Raw genomic sequence first — 17,698 nt, forward strand, 5'->3', positions numbered from 1 at the left:
CCGTCAAATTAGCTTAATTGGCATTGCCAAATTGCCCGTAGCGAAGGATTGCCACCCTGTCCAGGGTATTCCCGGCCGTTGCCTAAATTTTCCTGGGATAGGCTCCAGACCCCCGCATTCTTGTACAGGATAAGTGGTACAGAACATGCATGCATGAATGAATGAATGAATCCTTCATGCCAGTCTGCCAGTGTCTGATCGCAAAGTAAGATCCATAAAGACATCATTCAATAAGGTTGCTATGCCAACCCCAACCACACAACCCCACTTAACACTATTAAAATGAACGAGAATACAGACTGTACTTGCTTAACCTAAGTATTTGTCTTCACTAATGCTCTTGTTTCACAAATACCCATTAAAAAAATCCAGTGGAAGTCCTTCCCAGAAGAGTTAAGTCTGTTACAACAATAAAGAGAGAACATTTATTAACTTACTGAACTACTGTCAGAGCTATTATTTGGCCTTGTGTCACTTTCACATAGTGATACTTTGTAAATGTGCTTGTAACGATCAGATAACGATTCGTGATCGTTACATACTTCTGTTTAATAAGTTTACCCTAAACATACTATGTTTAAATTAGAATTAAAGTTAAATTTATTGAATATATTTACTTGTCCATCTGTTGCTGAATCTTTCTGGGCACAGCTGGCATGAGCATATTAGGCACAGCAGCGTTTTTGTGTTGTGTATAGTTACTGACACATTTTTAGACAATTTATTACAATTTATATCTGTTAAAAAAAGGAGTTTTTGTTTTTGTTCCAGTGTGTGTTAATCTTCCTTTAGCCCTTAATCAGCTGACCCCAGGAATACTGTTAAGTGAACTTTTTTTCTTTATGGCTTGGCCAGGTGTCTCTCAACCCTGCTGTTTCTTAAAGCTGTTTCCTCCAGTGCTGCACCTGATAAATTAGCAGACACTCACACACACACACACACACACACACACACACACGCACACACACGCACACACACGCACACTCACACACACTCACACACACACACACACACACACACACTCACACACACACACACACACACACGCACGCACGCACACACACACACACACACACACACACACACACAAACACACGTGTGTATGTGTGTGTGTTATTATTATTGTAGTAGTAGTAGTTACAGTCGCCAGCTTGGAGTAGATGACCTCACTCATGGCTGGTGCTGGCACAACAGAGGCCTTGTGGGTAGAGCAGCAGATGGAAGTAGGTGGGAGGCAGTGGACATGTGACTTACAGGGTGAAACAAACCTTTAGACTTTCTCCCCTCTCTCCTTGGCTGCCCTTTATATATTTGATTGAGATCTGTCTTTTACGGCATCTTCAGTCTCTACTTTAAATCTCTTTACTTAGTTGAATTAAATGATTTACTACAACAAGAAGCGAAGGGAGAATCCTGTAATACAAGATATTTATGAAGCTCACATCATTGGCTGCTTTGTTTTTAATTTAATATTTATAACAATTACATAAGCACTCATGATTTATGATTAAAAATATCAACTAGGAAGACAAACAAACAACTTAAAAGGCACGAATTAAAAAAAATGTCAATCACGATTCTATGTTTGGAGGTAAAATGTTAAAAATGGTATCTGGAATGTTAAAATAAGGGTATCACTGTCTATTTTTGTGAGAATACAGAGGCCGGGTCAGAGACACAGTAATTTCCTCTCCTCCCCCTCATAGAGCACCTCACTGTCAAGCTTTTAGAAACATCATCAATGAACTACCGCTGACAGCAATGAATGATGAACAAATCTCTGCCAGTGACTGCAGTGATTACATGGTGGCTAAAGAAAAGGCTGTCATGTAGTCGTGTAATTGTAAATGGTGTCACTTCGCCCTTCCAAATAACTTCCTTCTGATTTTGCTGACTAATAGGTCACACTTGGTTGATCCTATTTCTGTAACAGGCAGCATGGCGTTGTGCCACTCTATTGTAGAGTAAGAAAACACACACACACACACACACACACACACACACACACGCACACAGGACAAATAAGAACCAAAAGGACAAAGGTAGGCTTTACAGATATAAATGCCCAAAATTAAATTAACCCATTCAAACTTGATTTCACACAAAACTCTTATAAATAGAGTTAAGAAAATGTGGACAAGATTGTTGTTATATCCCACCATTCTCTGTAATTAATGAATAAAGACATTTGTAAAAAAAAAAAAATTCAAGATTTTATCAGCTTTTCAAATTTAACATCCAGCCCATCTGGCAGCAACAAATAAGTCACCGAGATCACATATTTTCACACTTTCTAGTTTAAAAAATATATATTAACTAAAGCTGTATTTGCATGTTTTTAGCACTATATAGCTGCCACATAATTGACTGTTTTGATAATTGCATGACCTTTGATGTTTGTATTTAATATTCCTCCTGCACTTTGAGAAAATATTTTTTTAAATGCAAATGCTCTGTGGTTTCTTGCCAATTAGCAAATTTTGCCAATTATGAACTGATTTAGCGCAGGTGTGTCATAACTTTAATGCTTTTAGTTTTTGCCGAAATGAATCACCTTGGCATGACCCATTCTAGTATTTATTTTCCAAAAAAGATAAGTGGCAATATGGAAAGATATAAAAACTGTCAATCACTGTAGTTTCATTGATCATCAGTTGTACAACCTTGGGCAGTTAGTTGAGTCTTAAATTATTTTTTGAAAATTATAACTAATGCATGAGTAATCTGCAATAAAAAAATAGGTCCAAAACCTAAACGTTACAAGAAAAAATGTCAATATCCTGATCAAAGCAGACTAAGAAACATAAGGTTTTCTGTCTTTTTTGATTCTGCAGTACTGGCTCATACAAAAGTCAGATTAAAAAGTACATTTGTGGTTTTTTTCCTCCCCTATCACTTCATTGCTACATTCTGTTCCGTGTTTGAAAAGGTTCAGTATTGCTCAAAGTTCAGTACAGCATCCCTGCTGTGCTATTAAAAACAATTTCTCCTCCCATCTCTCACAATGAACATATTTTGTTACTAAGATACTGCAGTTCTGTTGCCATGGCCGCATAGTCAAGCATCAAATGTTCCCTCCAGAAACAAATGACAATTATGAAGTGGAAAGGAGAAAAGGACAGATTTTATCCTGGGAGAGATGAGCAAATGTGTCCTAATACTAATTGGTTGATAAATACTTATTACTCATATCACGACATTTATATTATTCTGTGATCTTGTATTTGTAAATATGGTGACTTTTCCCCTTTTTCTTCTCAGTTTGGTCTTGCCGATATCCTACCACACCAAAACTTCCACCTAAGGTGGCTGGGGGCAAACATGTGTTTCTTTACAAACATGTAAAGCCCAAATGCCCTTTTCTGCCTGACACCTCACAGATGCCTGTAACAGGCTAATATTGCTGTGATTAAGAGAGAGAGAGAGAGAGAGAGAGGGAGAGAGAGAGAGAGAGAGAGAGAGAGAGAGAGAGAGAGTATGCCATTTTTGACAAGCAAGTAGCATGGCCAAGTTTGCACATAGATGGTCAGGGTGGACTTTTGGGAATTAAACTCAGAACTTCCTGATGATAGTGTCAATACTTTTCCATACAGACACACTTTCAATCATCAGTTTCAAGGAGTTGCTCCAAATACCCATTAAATCTAACACTTAACTTAGACCGAGAGAACGAGACCTGATACTCTTAGTGATTTGTAACCTCAGCCTTATCTGATTCCTTGGGGAAAGAGGCACTAATTTACCTAGTATCTAAAGCCAGCCTGGGATTTGCAACAGATGTCACTTTCATTTGAAACTATTTATTTGACTTTTTTATTTTTCTGCAGAAATTGAAGCTCTAATTCAATTTAGAGTATATATAGTTATTTACAGTATATACAGTAGGTCCTACCACATTTGTGATGATAGGAATAAATACAGTGGTCATTACTGGCCTCCACAGTCCCTAGGTGGCCTACAAGAGGTTACAAAGTACTGTACATGGATTATAGAAGTAAAAGGAACTGAACATTTTCTGGGGTAAAACATTTTGTGCACTTGATGCTCACATATATATACACTACCGTTCAAAAGTTTGGGGTCACTTTCTAACTCCATGATGGTTCCTGATTTTTATTTCTTTCTACATTGTAAAGGAATGCTGAAGGCATCCAAAAAAAGCATTAATCTCCTTTGAACAGTTAATGGTGAGATGTTTCTGCTACTTATGCTCTGTAAAGACTTCATATCGCCTCTAATCTGATTAGCTGTTAATTGGTCATTTTTCAGGCTGATAACTCTAAGTAAACTTCTCGTCTGCGGCAGAGGTAGGTTTTGGTCTCGCCCTCCTGGGATGGCCTTCACGAGAGCCAGTTTCATTATGGTGCTTGACGGATTTTGCAAATGCACTTGACAATACTGTTCCTGCAAGAACTATTACAGAAAGGCTGACCTCTGTGTCTTAAAGTAACAACTAACTGTTGTTTTTGTTGTTGTTACGTAATTACCTAATCCCATATGTGTTATTTCATAGTTTTGAAATCCCCAGTATTGTTGTAGAATGTAGAAAATAAATCACTAAAAAAACAAAGAAATTTGCAAGTGACCCCAAACTTTTGAACAGTAGTGTATATTTGGGCCTAAGTGGATGACCTTAAATTTTATTAGTCAATCTGAATCTAATTACAATCCAAGTAAGTCATACAGATATTCGATGTGTAATGCCCTTGTGTACATGTTTTTGACAAAGTATTTAAGAACTCAAGGATCAAGAAAAAGCGTGAACATCATACACACACTTGATTGTATGTGCATCAAAATGTTTGATAACCTAAAATTAAGCATAAAGAACAACCTTAAAAGCATGAGCTTCCAGTCATCTTGTTAAAATTAGCAACAGTTTTGAGAATCAAATATTACACAATTCCAAAGAATCCCCAAGAGCACAGTGTCATAGTGCTTGGCATTGTCGCCTTGCACCTCCAGGGTCTGGGTTTGATTCCCACCTCAAGTCTGTATGCATGTTTTCCCTGTGTTTGGTGGGTTTCTTCTGGGTAATCTAGTTTCCTCCCAGACTCCAAAGACATACAGATGAGGCTAACTGATGTTCCCAAATTGCAGGGAATGTGTTTATGTGTGTGGCCTGCAATGATTGGCATCCCATCAAGGGTGTACCTGGCCTTGTGCCCTAAGTCTCCTGGGATAGGCTCCAGGCCCCCCTGCACCCCTGTATACAAGATAAACTAGTATAGACAATAAGTAAGTGTGTGAACCCCTTCCTTTATTGAAAGCTGTCCTTCTTCTCAGCACATGTACATGGGGCACAGGATAAAACACCTGAATGCTTTCTTCATTGACAAACTTTAATAACAAGTAGACACAGAGAAAGTTGGTATCAATACTGCATTTGCCATTTCTTTCAAGCTGTATTTTTTAAGACACATGCTACAAATAATTGCAGTTTGTGCAAACAGAGTGGACATGCACGGATAATGTCTTATGGACATTACTCATATTCTGGGAGCTTGCATCAGTCAGCAGCTAAGGAAGCCCGCCCACCGGCATTTTGTTTTCAGCAGATGGCCACAACACCCACGTAATAAACAACAAAAAGCCTCAGGTGGGAGCTTGGGGGTCAGGGTGGCAGCTCTTAATGACTCATTCTCCCCCAGGGCCAAGTACTCTAAGAATCCAGGAAAGTTTTCATCTAGACCACAAGCTCTAGATTACAGTATATCTTACCATACTCTACGTCAACTTTTTGCAGATGTCCCTACCTTTATACCAATTTCTTGAACCAGGCTTTCTCATTTTCCTCCGCTCATTACATGGGCATTATTGTGAGTGGGGTCAAGCATGCTCTTATTTGATCAATAATGGACTAAATTGCAGGTAGGGAAATGGCAAGCAAAAGCATTATTAAAGGTAATATGTTGGCTCAGAGATACACAGGAAATGAGAGTACAAAAATACAAAAGAGGAACAAACTTATCTCTTACAGAATGACATCAACTCTGGACAAGAAAATGATAGAGACTATATCTAATAGCTAAAAACACATGTCTCTAATACTTTGATGCTGCATGAATTCACCAAATTCACTAAATTACTTTGTTAGATTTGCTCTTAAGTGAAGAGTTGGGCTCTGCAGATGTTTTGCTCTCTCTCTCTCTCTCTCTGTTCTTACATACTTTATTTAGATAGATTTTTTATGAAAACAGGTAAATTCAAAAAGATGTTTTGTGCAGAATACTAAAAATAAACCTAAAGCTCAGAGAAAAGAGAGAAAGAAAGAAAAAGAAAGAACATGCACAAGGTTGCAGGCTGCACAAGCTTTGTGAACAGAAGGATGGAGGGAGGAGGGAAATGTGGAGGCGTTCACTCCTCTAATCTAATCGTTGTTTGTGTGTGTGTCTGTGAGTGAGTTAGTGCGTGTGTTTTAAACTTTCACACACACACACATTTATGCGACCCACATATATACAATCGGCAAGCACACACTTAACACACATGCACGCTCACACTTGCATATACAGACACATATTTCTGAGTCGCACGTTCTCCTTCACACCTATATGCAGTTGTTAAAAGACTTGAGAGAACAGCTCATTTAGCACCAAGCAGCATACTGAGAGCAGACAGTACAGCTCAGGAAAGTGATGAAGTGTCACACAGTAGCATTACAACTAATCACAGTCCATAGACTCTTTGGCTAAAGTTGGTAAAGTGCGTTAGGTTTCATAGAAAAGCAGGATCATGTGCAACTTATATAGATTCTGTCTCTAAGAAAACATGACATGGTGTGCTGTTAGAAGAAAAGTAGCTGTTATAGAAAAAGAAAATTAGTGCTGATGCTTCAACCACTCTGATAACATCATGCCCAGATGTGTTGTATTCTACTTATACCACATCAGTCTGTCCATGGTAAATTGTTTTAATTGATTCAAAAAACAAAACAATTTTAACTAGTGTGTTTAAAGCTGCAGTCCATTCCCAAAATACAATACTAGTCAAAGGTTTGGATACACCAGTCAAAAGTTTGGATTAATTTTCTACATTCTAAAACAATTTTGGATTTTTTACAACTATAAAATTACACAGGCAGCACAGTGATATAGAGGTTAACCTTGTGGCTTTGCACCTTCAAGTCAATGATTTGATTTCCACCACGGGTGTGTGTGGGGTTTGCATGTTCTCCTCGTGCTAGTTGGGTAATCCATTTTCCTCCCACGGTCCAAAGGCATGCATATTACATGGGATATGAGTGAATGAATAAATGATTAAATTAACACATATTTTATTTAGGTAATCAGGTAATTAAGTAAAAACATCAACAACAATCAGTTGTTATTTTTAGAAGGGCAGCTTTTCTGAACAGTTCTTGCAAGAATAGTACTGTATTGTCAAGTGCATTTGCAAAACCCATCAAGTACCATGATGAATCCCAGAATAGCAAGTAAACTTACCTCTGCTACAGAAAAGTAGTTCATTTAAAGTTACCAGCCTCAAAAATCACCAATTAACAGCACCTCAGATTAGAAAGAAATATAAATCAGGAAATACCATGAAATTAAATAGTGGGTCAAAACGTTTGTCTGGTAGTGGTTTACCTTATGTAATTGTTTGTAAAAGCTGTGATTAACTTCCCTCATCAACCTCCATTTATTTACTTTCTTGAAGTTAGCAAAAAAAAAAAAAAAAAAAAAAAAAAAAAAAATATATATATATATATATATATATATATATATATATATATATATATATATATAATTTTAAGAAAAAATGGGGCAATACTGGAGTCTCCATTTCTGGAATGAACCGAAAAGCTCAATGTAAAATAGGGTGTTGACAGAGAGTTTCCAGACTCTTTCAAGTATTTCACATTTCATTATATTTCACACTCAACTTAAAATGGATTCAAATCCTTTTTTTAATTTAAGATAAGTGTAAAACATAATACAATGAGGAAAATTTGAAAGGGTCTGAAAACTTTTTGGCGCAAATTTTTTTTGTTCTGTTTTTAATTAGATTTTAATAATGTGGTGCATTGGCCAAACCAGTCCCTGTAAAAGTGCTTTATAATAGAAACCATATCACAATACAATAAGCATAATAGTATAAAACTGTGATTGGAATTACATGAAGTACCATTGTCTTACATGCTGTTACAGTACCGGTAGTAGTGTTTGTTGATAGTAACAACAATAACACCTCAGCCGGTGCAACTGGAATCCAGTGGCACATCGAAAGCCTAACTATCCAGAAAGAGGAGGTAGGAGACCATCAGGTTCAGCAACATTGTCCATGTTGTGCTATCTTAGTGTTTGAGTGGGAGAGTTGCCAAGCAACAGAAATTATCTTTCCTTTAAGAAACGAACCACAAGGACCTTGATTCTCTTGATTTAAAAATAAACAGGAACAAAAAGATGGAAAGAAAGATATGAGAATAGATAAATGTCCTTCATTTTTTGTGTGCATGTCGAATGTTTGGTTATACTGTAAAGTATGCATGCATGTATGTATGTATGTATGTATGTATGTATGTACAGTATGTATGTATGTATGTATGTATGAATATATATATATTCAGCTTAATAGGTATAAGTGTACTGTGGTTGAGGTAAACTTGTCAGATGTCTAGTATGATACAAGTTAAATAAATGCAGCTGATTAATGATAGTTATTATTGTTTATACACTGTGTGTGTGTGTGTGTGTGTGTGTGTGTGTGTGTGTGTGTGTGTGTGTGTGTGTGTGTGTGTGTGTGCGCGTGTGAATGCGTGTGTGTGTGTGTGTGTGTGTGTGTGTGTGTGTGTGTGTGGTACTGGGTAGACATGGTGGCTGTTACATCGTGAGCGAACAGCCTCCTACTAGTGTTGCTACCTGCATGCCTGAAGTAGAAGAGAGAAGTTGAAAAACACAACTAGTGATGATTCATTATTAATTAATATTAAATTCATATGAAAAAGAAAAGAAAAGAAAAGTAAAAAGAAAAAGTTACTATATGCCCCCTCTGTCTCAAAATGAAAAAAGCATACTGTCACATTTTATGTATATAGAGAGGGGGCAAAAATCACCATGTACCCCCAAATGTAAATAAAATCTCGAAACACTATGTTTTTACATATAAATTAAATAACATAAGTACAACTATCTCTTTACAAATGCACAGATAAACATAAAAAGCCACTATGTCTTTCAAAATAGATAGAAAAACACTAAAACTAAAAATAAAAAATTCCCAATTTCTCTCTCTATAGACAAAAAAATTCAGAACCTCACTATGTCTTCTCATATGAACAGAACAACAGAAAACCAAAATCTCCTTTCAAATTTACAGAAAAAAAAACATAAATATCTCCATATGGGCAAAAAAACCTAAACCCATGATGTCCCTCAACATATGGACAAAAAAACTGTACCCCACAAGCTAAGTCCACCTAATGAACATTAAAATCAAATGTCCTTTTAAATGGGCAGAAAAACCCAAAACACATCTATGCATGTTGACTGAACAATAAAAATCACACCTATATGTCCCTCCAAAAAAGAAAAAAAAAAAAAGAAGAATTTATATTTCCCCATGGCTAATATAGACAGAAAATACCCCCCACAAAACCCACTATGTCTTTCTGCATGTCCCTTCGTCCAGAGTGACAGTTAACCTCCGCTCTGTCCTGCTTAGACTTATATAAACACAGACGGACGTACAGATACAGTAGCTATCCACTGTCTCCGCCTCATGCGGCCTTATTTTTTTGTCCATATCGGGCTATGTGCGTTGAAGGGGATCCCATCGTCTTCTCGCGTCATCATCAGGGAGTGAATGTAGGAGATGGAGAGACACATGAGGATACTGAATCCGACGTGTCATTGCACGCCCCCGGCGCATCTTTTCTCAGACTCCTTCTCTATATAAAGGACCTGGATGCGGTATTTCCACCAGAACCCACACATCAAGCCAAGAGAGTTCTTATATTTCAGCCTGTTTATCTCTGTATAATAACAGCCTTCTCTGAAGCGCGAGGATTCGGAAACAATGTTGGTTTCTTAAAGTTTTCGTTTTCTTTTTCTTGCGACTTTTCACTTCTAAACAGTTGCCCCAATGATTAAATAGGCGCTGTAATATTTCCAGCCTGTCCCCGAACTTGCGCTTGATTCCAGTCAGTGGTGAGACTGAGAGACTGACACCTGTAGTCCAGCTTGGGGAAAATGTACCGCTCCACGAAAGGCGCTTCGAAAGCGCGGAGAGATCAGATCAACGCCGAGATCCGCAACCTCAAGGACCTGCTGCCCATCTCGGACGCAGACAAGGCTCGCCTTTCCTACCTGCACATCATGTCCCTCGCCTGCATGTACACAAGAAAATCTGTCTTTTTTTCTCAAGGTAGGTGCAGCGTTTGACTAATTACTTTTTGTCTGAACGATTCGTTTTAACCCGCTTTACCAATTTACGGTGTAAAAACATCATCGCATTCAGTCACGTTAGAGAAGTAGCTGTCCGTGGTGCTGATGTTCACACTTCTCATACAGTGCGTTCTTTTTGGATAAGTCATTGAGCTTTTGGGTTGTTTTGCTACTGTAGTGGTTTACAAAGCATTATTCTTAAAAATACATCAAGTTTTGGTGGATTTTAAAAATTAACTTATTGTTTTCTTGTGTGTAGATTTAAGCGCAGCTGGAAGCCAGGATGTGAACCCCAGCTTCATGTCTTTTCCTGCACTCTCTGAGCTCATGAACAGCTTACCGGGTTTTCTGCTTTTGCTGACAAATGAAGGCAAACTCCTCTATTTGTCTGACAACGTAACTGATCACCTTGGCCACTCAATGGTGAGACTTAATTTTTGCACTACATGCACCTAAAAACTGTCCTTAAAGGCTCAATTTCCCATATGTTTGTTTATAAATGTTGTCTTCTAACTTGACAAGCATGACAAGGATTGTTTTGTTGTTGTTGTTTTTGGAAATTGTGTAATTTCTTTTTTTTTCTTCCTATGACTACAGGTTGATCTAGTCTCTCAAAGTGACAGTGTCTATGATATCATTGATCCTGCCGATCACTTTGTCATGAGGAGCAATCTTGCCCCAGTCAATACACCTGATACAGGTAACAGAAAATAATTGAGTCATTCCAGCTGTCTTTTTCCCAGATGTTAAAACTGACATGTTTATTTATAATCTTTATACATATGTCTATTTTTAGAGCGCCTCTTTCGCTGTCGCTTCAACACTTCAAAGTTTGTGAGAAGGCAGGGCACTGGTAACAAGGTGTCTCTAGTACGAGCACGCTGCCTCCCATTGCCCTACCACTCATCATCTTACTGGACCTCCAACACAGTGTGGGTGTGTTTCTGCTCACCTCTGGAGCTCCAGGCATCAAATACTGCCAGTACCAGGAATCCACTCCCTACCCCACCAGCTGAGCAAGCTTTCCAGCTAACCTCTTTCCACTCCCAGCATAGCCGTGATATGAGGATACAGGCAGCCCAAGAATGGTGAGTTTTTTTTTAATGATTTCTTTACACATTGATTCTGATATTATTAGCCAAAATAAAATAAAACGACTGTCTACTTTACTTTTTGGTTTTTTTATTGCAGCGTTAGTGTCTATTTGGGCTATGATGTGGAGACACTACGATCTCGCTCCTGGTACAGCTTGTTACATCCCCGAGATCTTTCTCATGCCTCTGCACAGCACTGCGCCCTCTGTAAGTAATATAATATGTACCACTGTACTTTGAGTCATGCATTATAGCAGCACAAAAAAGGATTGCATGACTGAAAAATTTCTTTATTCTTTTCTAGTACGTGAAGGAGGGGAGAGGCAAGTGGAGATGGTTGTTCAAATAGAGGCAGCTGACCATTCATGGGTCTGGGTATACATGGTTCTTCAGCTTCAGACTGGAGAGCATCCTATTACCTGCCAGAACTATGTCATCAGGTACTACTTTTTTTTAACCTAATAGCTTTCTTATAATTAAATGTGCACTTTGATGTAAAAAGCCTGATACACTTTTTTTGTTCTTTTTTCCCTTAGTGAGTCTGAAGCATGGTCTGTTCGTCAGCAGCTGACCTCTGAGCAAAACCAGCTGGCTCTCCTGTACCAGGAGGGCTTGGCTCAACAGTTCTCTCATCCCATGTCTAGCCCAGAGCAAGTCTTTACTCCCAGCAGCAGTGGCTTGTCTGCTCAGTCATTTGACTTTAGCTTTACTGTCTCTGGACGCAGCTCCTCTGAGGAACTGCCTGGTACTTCCACCCTTCATTCAGGCATGTCACTAGGCTCTGGTCTCCCTGACTTCCCCCTAGATGAAAGTGATTTTTCCCAACAACATGAAAGCCACCACATAGGCTTACCAGAGAGCACAAAGTTTTCCACAAGACCATCCCCCACTCCCCATTCCACTCAGACAGTCATGACCAATAAGGCATGCCCAGCTACCCAAAACCCTCTGCCCCCTGCACCTCTTTCCAATATTGGTATGCCCAAACCATACAGCACAGGAGAGTTGCTTTGCACTCCTCCATACACCCCAAGCCTCGGAGGAGGTCGTTTTATGTTTGGTGAAGATTTTTTTAAACCAGCATTAACCAGCACAGTCACTCAAACCATGCACTCAATCAGTCACCCAACATCCCACTCAACAGAAATAGGGGTGACACTATCTGTACAACATAGCAGCAGGGCTCTATATGAAAAGTTACCTCCCACCCCAGATAGTCCATCTAGTGATGAATGTGTTCTTATGGCATTACCAGAGATCAGAGGGCCTCTGTACGTAGATGTCCCTCATCCCATCCCTCATGGTACTCCCGAGTGCCTCCTGACCCCGGAGGCTTCTCCCACTGAACAGCGCTGTCCAGGTTTTTTCTCCCAGCAAGCTAAAGATGAAAGAGAGAAAATAGAGATCTCACTTTTGGCTCAGTATCTCAGTTCAGTTGCTGAGGGATTCTGGAAAGATCACTCACCATCCACACGTCCCTCCTCCCCAGTTTTCCTGCAACAGAACACTAAGGCTCTGACCACTGATTTCCCACCCACCTTGTGCTGTGGAGAAGTTCGCTCAACAGATCAAGATGACATCTTTTTACCGCAAGACGAATTTGATACCCCTGACCCAGCTTCTTATTTGACTTCCCCTTCCCCACCTCCTCTTCCTCACACCTCATCTGAGCATACTCCTCCTGCCCCAGTGAGGACTTGCTCTCCGGGATACATCCAGAAGGAGGCCCTAGTTGGTGTGCAGCACCTCTGTAGCGTCCAGTCGACGCACTATACCAGTACGGTTGGGGGAAGGTCACTGGAGGCAGGGGTGCATGATGAGGTAAAGGATCCAAATGAGAGCAAAATGGATGAAGATATATTCACCTCAGCTTCCCCACAGTCCACCCCTGCTCCAGCAAATGACCCCACCCCTGGTCTACCTTGTGCCCAGTCCCTCCTGGAGGAGCTGGTTAACATGGAACCCATGTTCGAGGCAGCTGTCTCGATTAATCCTGCCTTGAGGCAACAACCTGAGTTGTATCAACTCCCTTTTCAAGAGTCACCACAGCACTTCTATCAAGGTGAGAATCAATTAAGGTGATAATATACCAATTGACTATTTTAAAGTAAGACATTTATTTGGGTTTTATTATTCTAACCTTTCTTTGTGTCTTGTTCTCTTTCAGATGGAACCAGTGATCACATGTTCTAAAATAAGTCTGTGACTTAATTGATAAAGTATGACATATTGTCAGAGTTTATTTTATTTAATTTTATTATTATTTTTTAAAGATTATATAAGTGAGTATACTTAATGAACATTTTAAAACAGAAAAAATGTTACTTTGTGTTTGTACATTAACAAAATGAATGTCATATGAGCACTTGTATTCATGGACTGTCATTTTGAGAAAAAAAAAAAGAAATACTTAAATGTATTCTTGTAATGGCAATTTTACAAAGTGCCACTTTGGTATTCACTTATAGTGAAGACTGTGTTTTACACAAGGATAATATTGAAGAATATTGAAACTAATTTGTATTAGTTCTATTGCACCCATACACCAATGTAGAGTTGTCTACAGCAAAGTAGAGGATTGATTCCTAAACACTTGTTATTTATTATTCCTTGGCATTGTTTACAAGAAATGCTTGTGCATGTGCAATTATATGAGTACATGAAACATTTTATCCTATCAAAATGTTATCAGTGATAATAAAGATCTTACCACATTTTCATGGTCATCACGTTTTTAATCTGAAACAACATTTATGTTAAAAATACACACTAGTCAATTAATTTAATGCAACTTCAAATGCAAATCAATGAGCAAGAGTTCATAATTGCTGCCCCTAACATTTTTTTTGTTTGTCTTTTTATACTTCCTCTTTTACATTTAATGCCTTTTTAGTGTGTCTCCATGGTTTCATGGAGCTAAGAGCTGCTAACTGACGCACATGATGAGGCGCTAGCTATTTTCCTGACGTATGCTCTTGACTGGAGGCATGGTGGAGACAATCAGTTCCCACTCCAAAACGCAGAAGCAAGCACGCGCACACACACACACACACACACACACACACACACACACACACACACACACACACACACACACAAATCCTATACTCATTCACTCAGCCTACACAGTCCATGACAATACCCTATATGGCTTTTCCTGCCTCCCTCTCACTTTCCCTGTCAGCCTATGCCTCTTCTTTTTCGAAATGTCCCTGGCACCATTCTACCTCCTGTTGCTGAGGCATTTCGAGTCCTACACAGACTCCTCCTCCATGGCCCTGATAACATGTCAACTTTATTCACTTCAGTTTCTGTCCATTAAGAGTGTCCAACCTACCAACGATCCACCTACTCCCACACATATCCAAAAATATCATCAATACCATGCCCATCCGCATCCTCCCATTGGCCACCACCAGCACACTTTCTCCCTCTCTGTCTCATCTTCCTGTCCTTGTGAGAGCAATGGCCTTTCAGCACTGAAGAGGAACCAAAATAGACAGGTTTGAAAAGAGGAAGAAAAAAAGAGGTTTGGAGGCCCACAAGGACTTTAGATGCTCGCTTGCTCCTCTCGCTTTCCTCCCACTACTGCAATCAGTCAGCCGCACTTCTTTTCATCCTCCCTCTTTCACACATCTGTGCCTGCTCATTCATTAGTCCCCTCTTTCCTTATGACTCACCCTCGCCCCTCGCATCCATCCCTCGCTCTTCACTCCTTCACTTCATTGTTGTGTTTATCACCCTCTAGTTGAGCATCCTCCAGCAACATTCACACAAACAGCCTGTATACAAGCCCACTTGTACAAGAGCGAACAAGAAACTCTTCAAGCTCTCTGTGTGCTGCAAAATGTCATAAACAGAATATTAGTCATGTTATGTTTGAGAAGGAGTAAACAGTTGTTAGGTAACAATGCCATAATATTAGCGCAATAAAAAAGATCTCTATGGCAGACAAAACCTAAAACACACTAAACCAGAGTTATTGTGTAAATCTCTGAGTTCCTTTAAAAATTCGAAAGTGTCTTCTTTATTTAGCATTGCATTCATAATACAACTGATTCTGAAAATATATCTATCTCCAGTTGGACATCTGCTGGTAAACAAAATGAACTGCATAGGCCAATGACATTCATTAGGCCACGTATAAGCTGTCACCATGTACACCTGCTGCATCATTTTTATGTACACCGCTGGCTGTAATTCAACTTGGATTTTTTTTTAAATGAAAATTTTTACATTACCAAGATAATAAATTTAATAAACCTGTTTTGGTTTTGCCTGTAGCACAGTAGATAAGTTGGTTACTAGATAAGTGCTGATTACTAGATAAGCCAACTTGTTTCTTCCATCTCTCCAAAGCATGCCAGTAGGTTGACTGAGTGTATGCACAAAATCACTCACTCATCCCAGCTGATCCACCATGATCCTGACCATGATACTGTACCTGAATGCATGCTTTCATGTGTTTTCAGTGTTAAGGACACTGTTCATAACAAATAAGATTACAAGCAGAGATACATGCAGGGTGTATTTCCTGAACAGTTGATATAATAGTTTTGTTAAACACCACAAATTAAAGCTTAAAGTCTAGAATTCAATCACATCTTGATTGCTTAATTACAAATCCAATCAAGATGTAACTAAAGTGTACACTTTAAGTTTTAAATTATGGGTTTTAACAAAAAGTTACATTTGTATTAACTATTTAGGAATTACACCCATTTATTGCATTTTAACATTATTACATTTATTACAGGTCCCTCCATTTTACAGCCAAGGTTTTTACAGTAATTTTCGAGTTGGGGGCATGTCAGAAACATAACATCATAACTTCTGCTAATATGTCAACTCTTTAGTTCTTTATTTTGTTTCTATAAGACAAAAAAAGCCTTATTCATAACCCAAACAAAAGACATCTATGGTTGCATATACTGCTTATACTGTACAGGGTTGCGGAAGCCTGGACAGGGTCTACAATGACTCTTATTGGATTTCCTGCATGTAACCCATCTATCTCCATTTCTGTCTCTAGCTCTGCTGCTTTTAAACAGTTTGCACCCATCTCTCTATCCTTTCTGTTAAAGGTTATTAATATTATGAAGCCTGCAGGTTCTCCTGCTGATCCCATTTCTTCACATCTTCATCAAAAAGTTGACTCCCATTCTAGGTCCTATAGTTTTAAATATTATAAATACTGTAGCAGCTTGGGATTTGGGGTGGTACCCAGAAATTTTAAACATGCAGTTGTGCAGCCTCAGTTAAAAAAAAAAAAAAACTAATCTTGATCTGTCTGTGTTGTCTAATTACAGACTAACCCCCACGCTACAATTTCTGTCTAAGATTCTAGAGAAGGTAGTTTATACACAACTAATAAGTTATTTTGGTGAGCATGGAATTCTTGAGGTCTTTCAGTCTGGTTTCAAGGCTCTTCTCAGTTCTGAAACAGCTCTGTTAAGAGTCTTAAATGACATTTATCGTATTACCGATTCTGGTGACTCTGCGATTCTTCTGCTGTTTGATTTAACAGCTGCCTTTGATAACAGTAGACCATGACATTCTTCTGTCACGCTTAGAACACTGGGTGGGAATTAGGGAGACAGCTCTAGACTGGTTTAGGTCCTATCTTACTGATAGAACTTTTCTATTAGCCTTGGAGATCTTGAGTCATCATCAGCTCCTCTTACATATGGGGTCCCACAGGGGTCTATCCTTGGACCCCTTCTTTTCTCATTGTATTTGTAGTCAAATTTATCTCTGTTAAAACAGAAGAAAGCCTACTCTATCAAAGCGCTGTTAATATGTCTAGATGACATAAAGGCATGGTAAGCCCAAATTTTTTTATTTATTTTAATGATAAAAAGACAGAGGTTTTGGTATTTGGTCCTGGTGCCAGGGGTAGAGTTCCACCTCTGAATTTAGGAGAATTGGAGCAGTATGTTAAACCCACAGCGTCAAATTTAGGGGTTATTTTTTACCATGGCCTTAAATTTAATAAACAGATTAGTGCTGTGGTTCAGTCCAGTTTCTTTCAGTTAAGGCAACTGGCAAAACTTAAACCTGTTTTGTCATTTAGGCTTTTCGAAATAGCCATCCACGCATTCATCACCACTCACATTGATTACTGTAATGCTCTGTATTTTGGGGTTTCTCAGGCCGCATTACATCGGCTACAGCTGATTCAAAGCTCTGCTACTCGACTATTAACGTCTGCACGTAAAA

General features: G+C 38.9%; 1 protein-coding gene across 1 annotated transcript; it reads left to right on the plus strand.

The window, feature by feature from the left end:
* Positions 1 to 10,190: 10,190 nt before the first annotated feature.
* Positions 10,191 to 13,707, plus strand: npas4b (neuronal PAS domain protein 4b). Its single transcript, XM_053479026.1, has 8 exons — positions 10,191 to 10,365; positions 10,645 to 10,808; positions 10,983 to 11,085; positions 11,182 to 11,473; positions 11,577 to 11,686; positions 11,784 to 11,919; positions 12,016 to 13,541; positions 13,647 to 13,707. The coding sequence occupies exons 1-8, from the start codon at positions 10,191 to 10,193 to the stop codon at positions 13,670 to 13,672; spliced, it is 2,532 nt and encodes an 843-aa protein (XP_053335001.1). The 3' UTR covers positions 13,673 to 13,707.
* The last annotated feature ends 3,991 nt before the right edge of the window (positions 13,708 to 17,698 follow it).

This window comes from Clarias gariepinus, chromosome 19 (assembly GCF_024256425.1).
Source record: "Clarias gariepinus isolate MV-2021 ecotype Netherlands chromosome 19, CGAR_prim_01v2, whole genome shotgun sequence".
NCBI lineage: Eukaryota > Metazoa > Chordata > Actinopteri > Siluriformes > Clariidae > Clarias > Clarias gariepinus.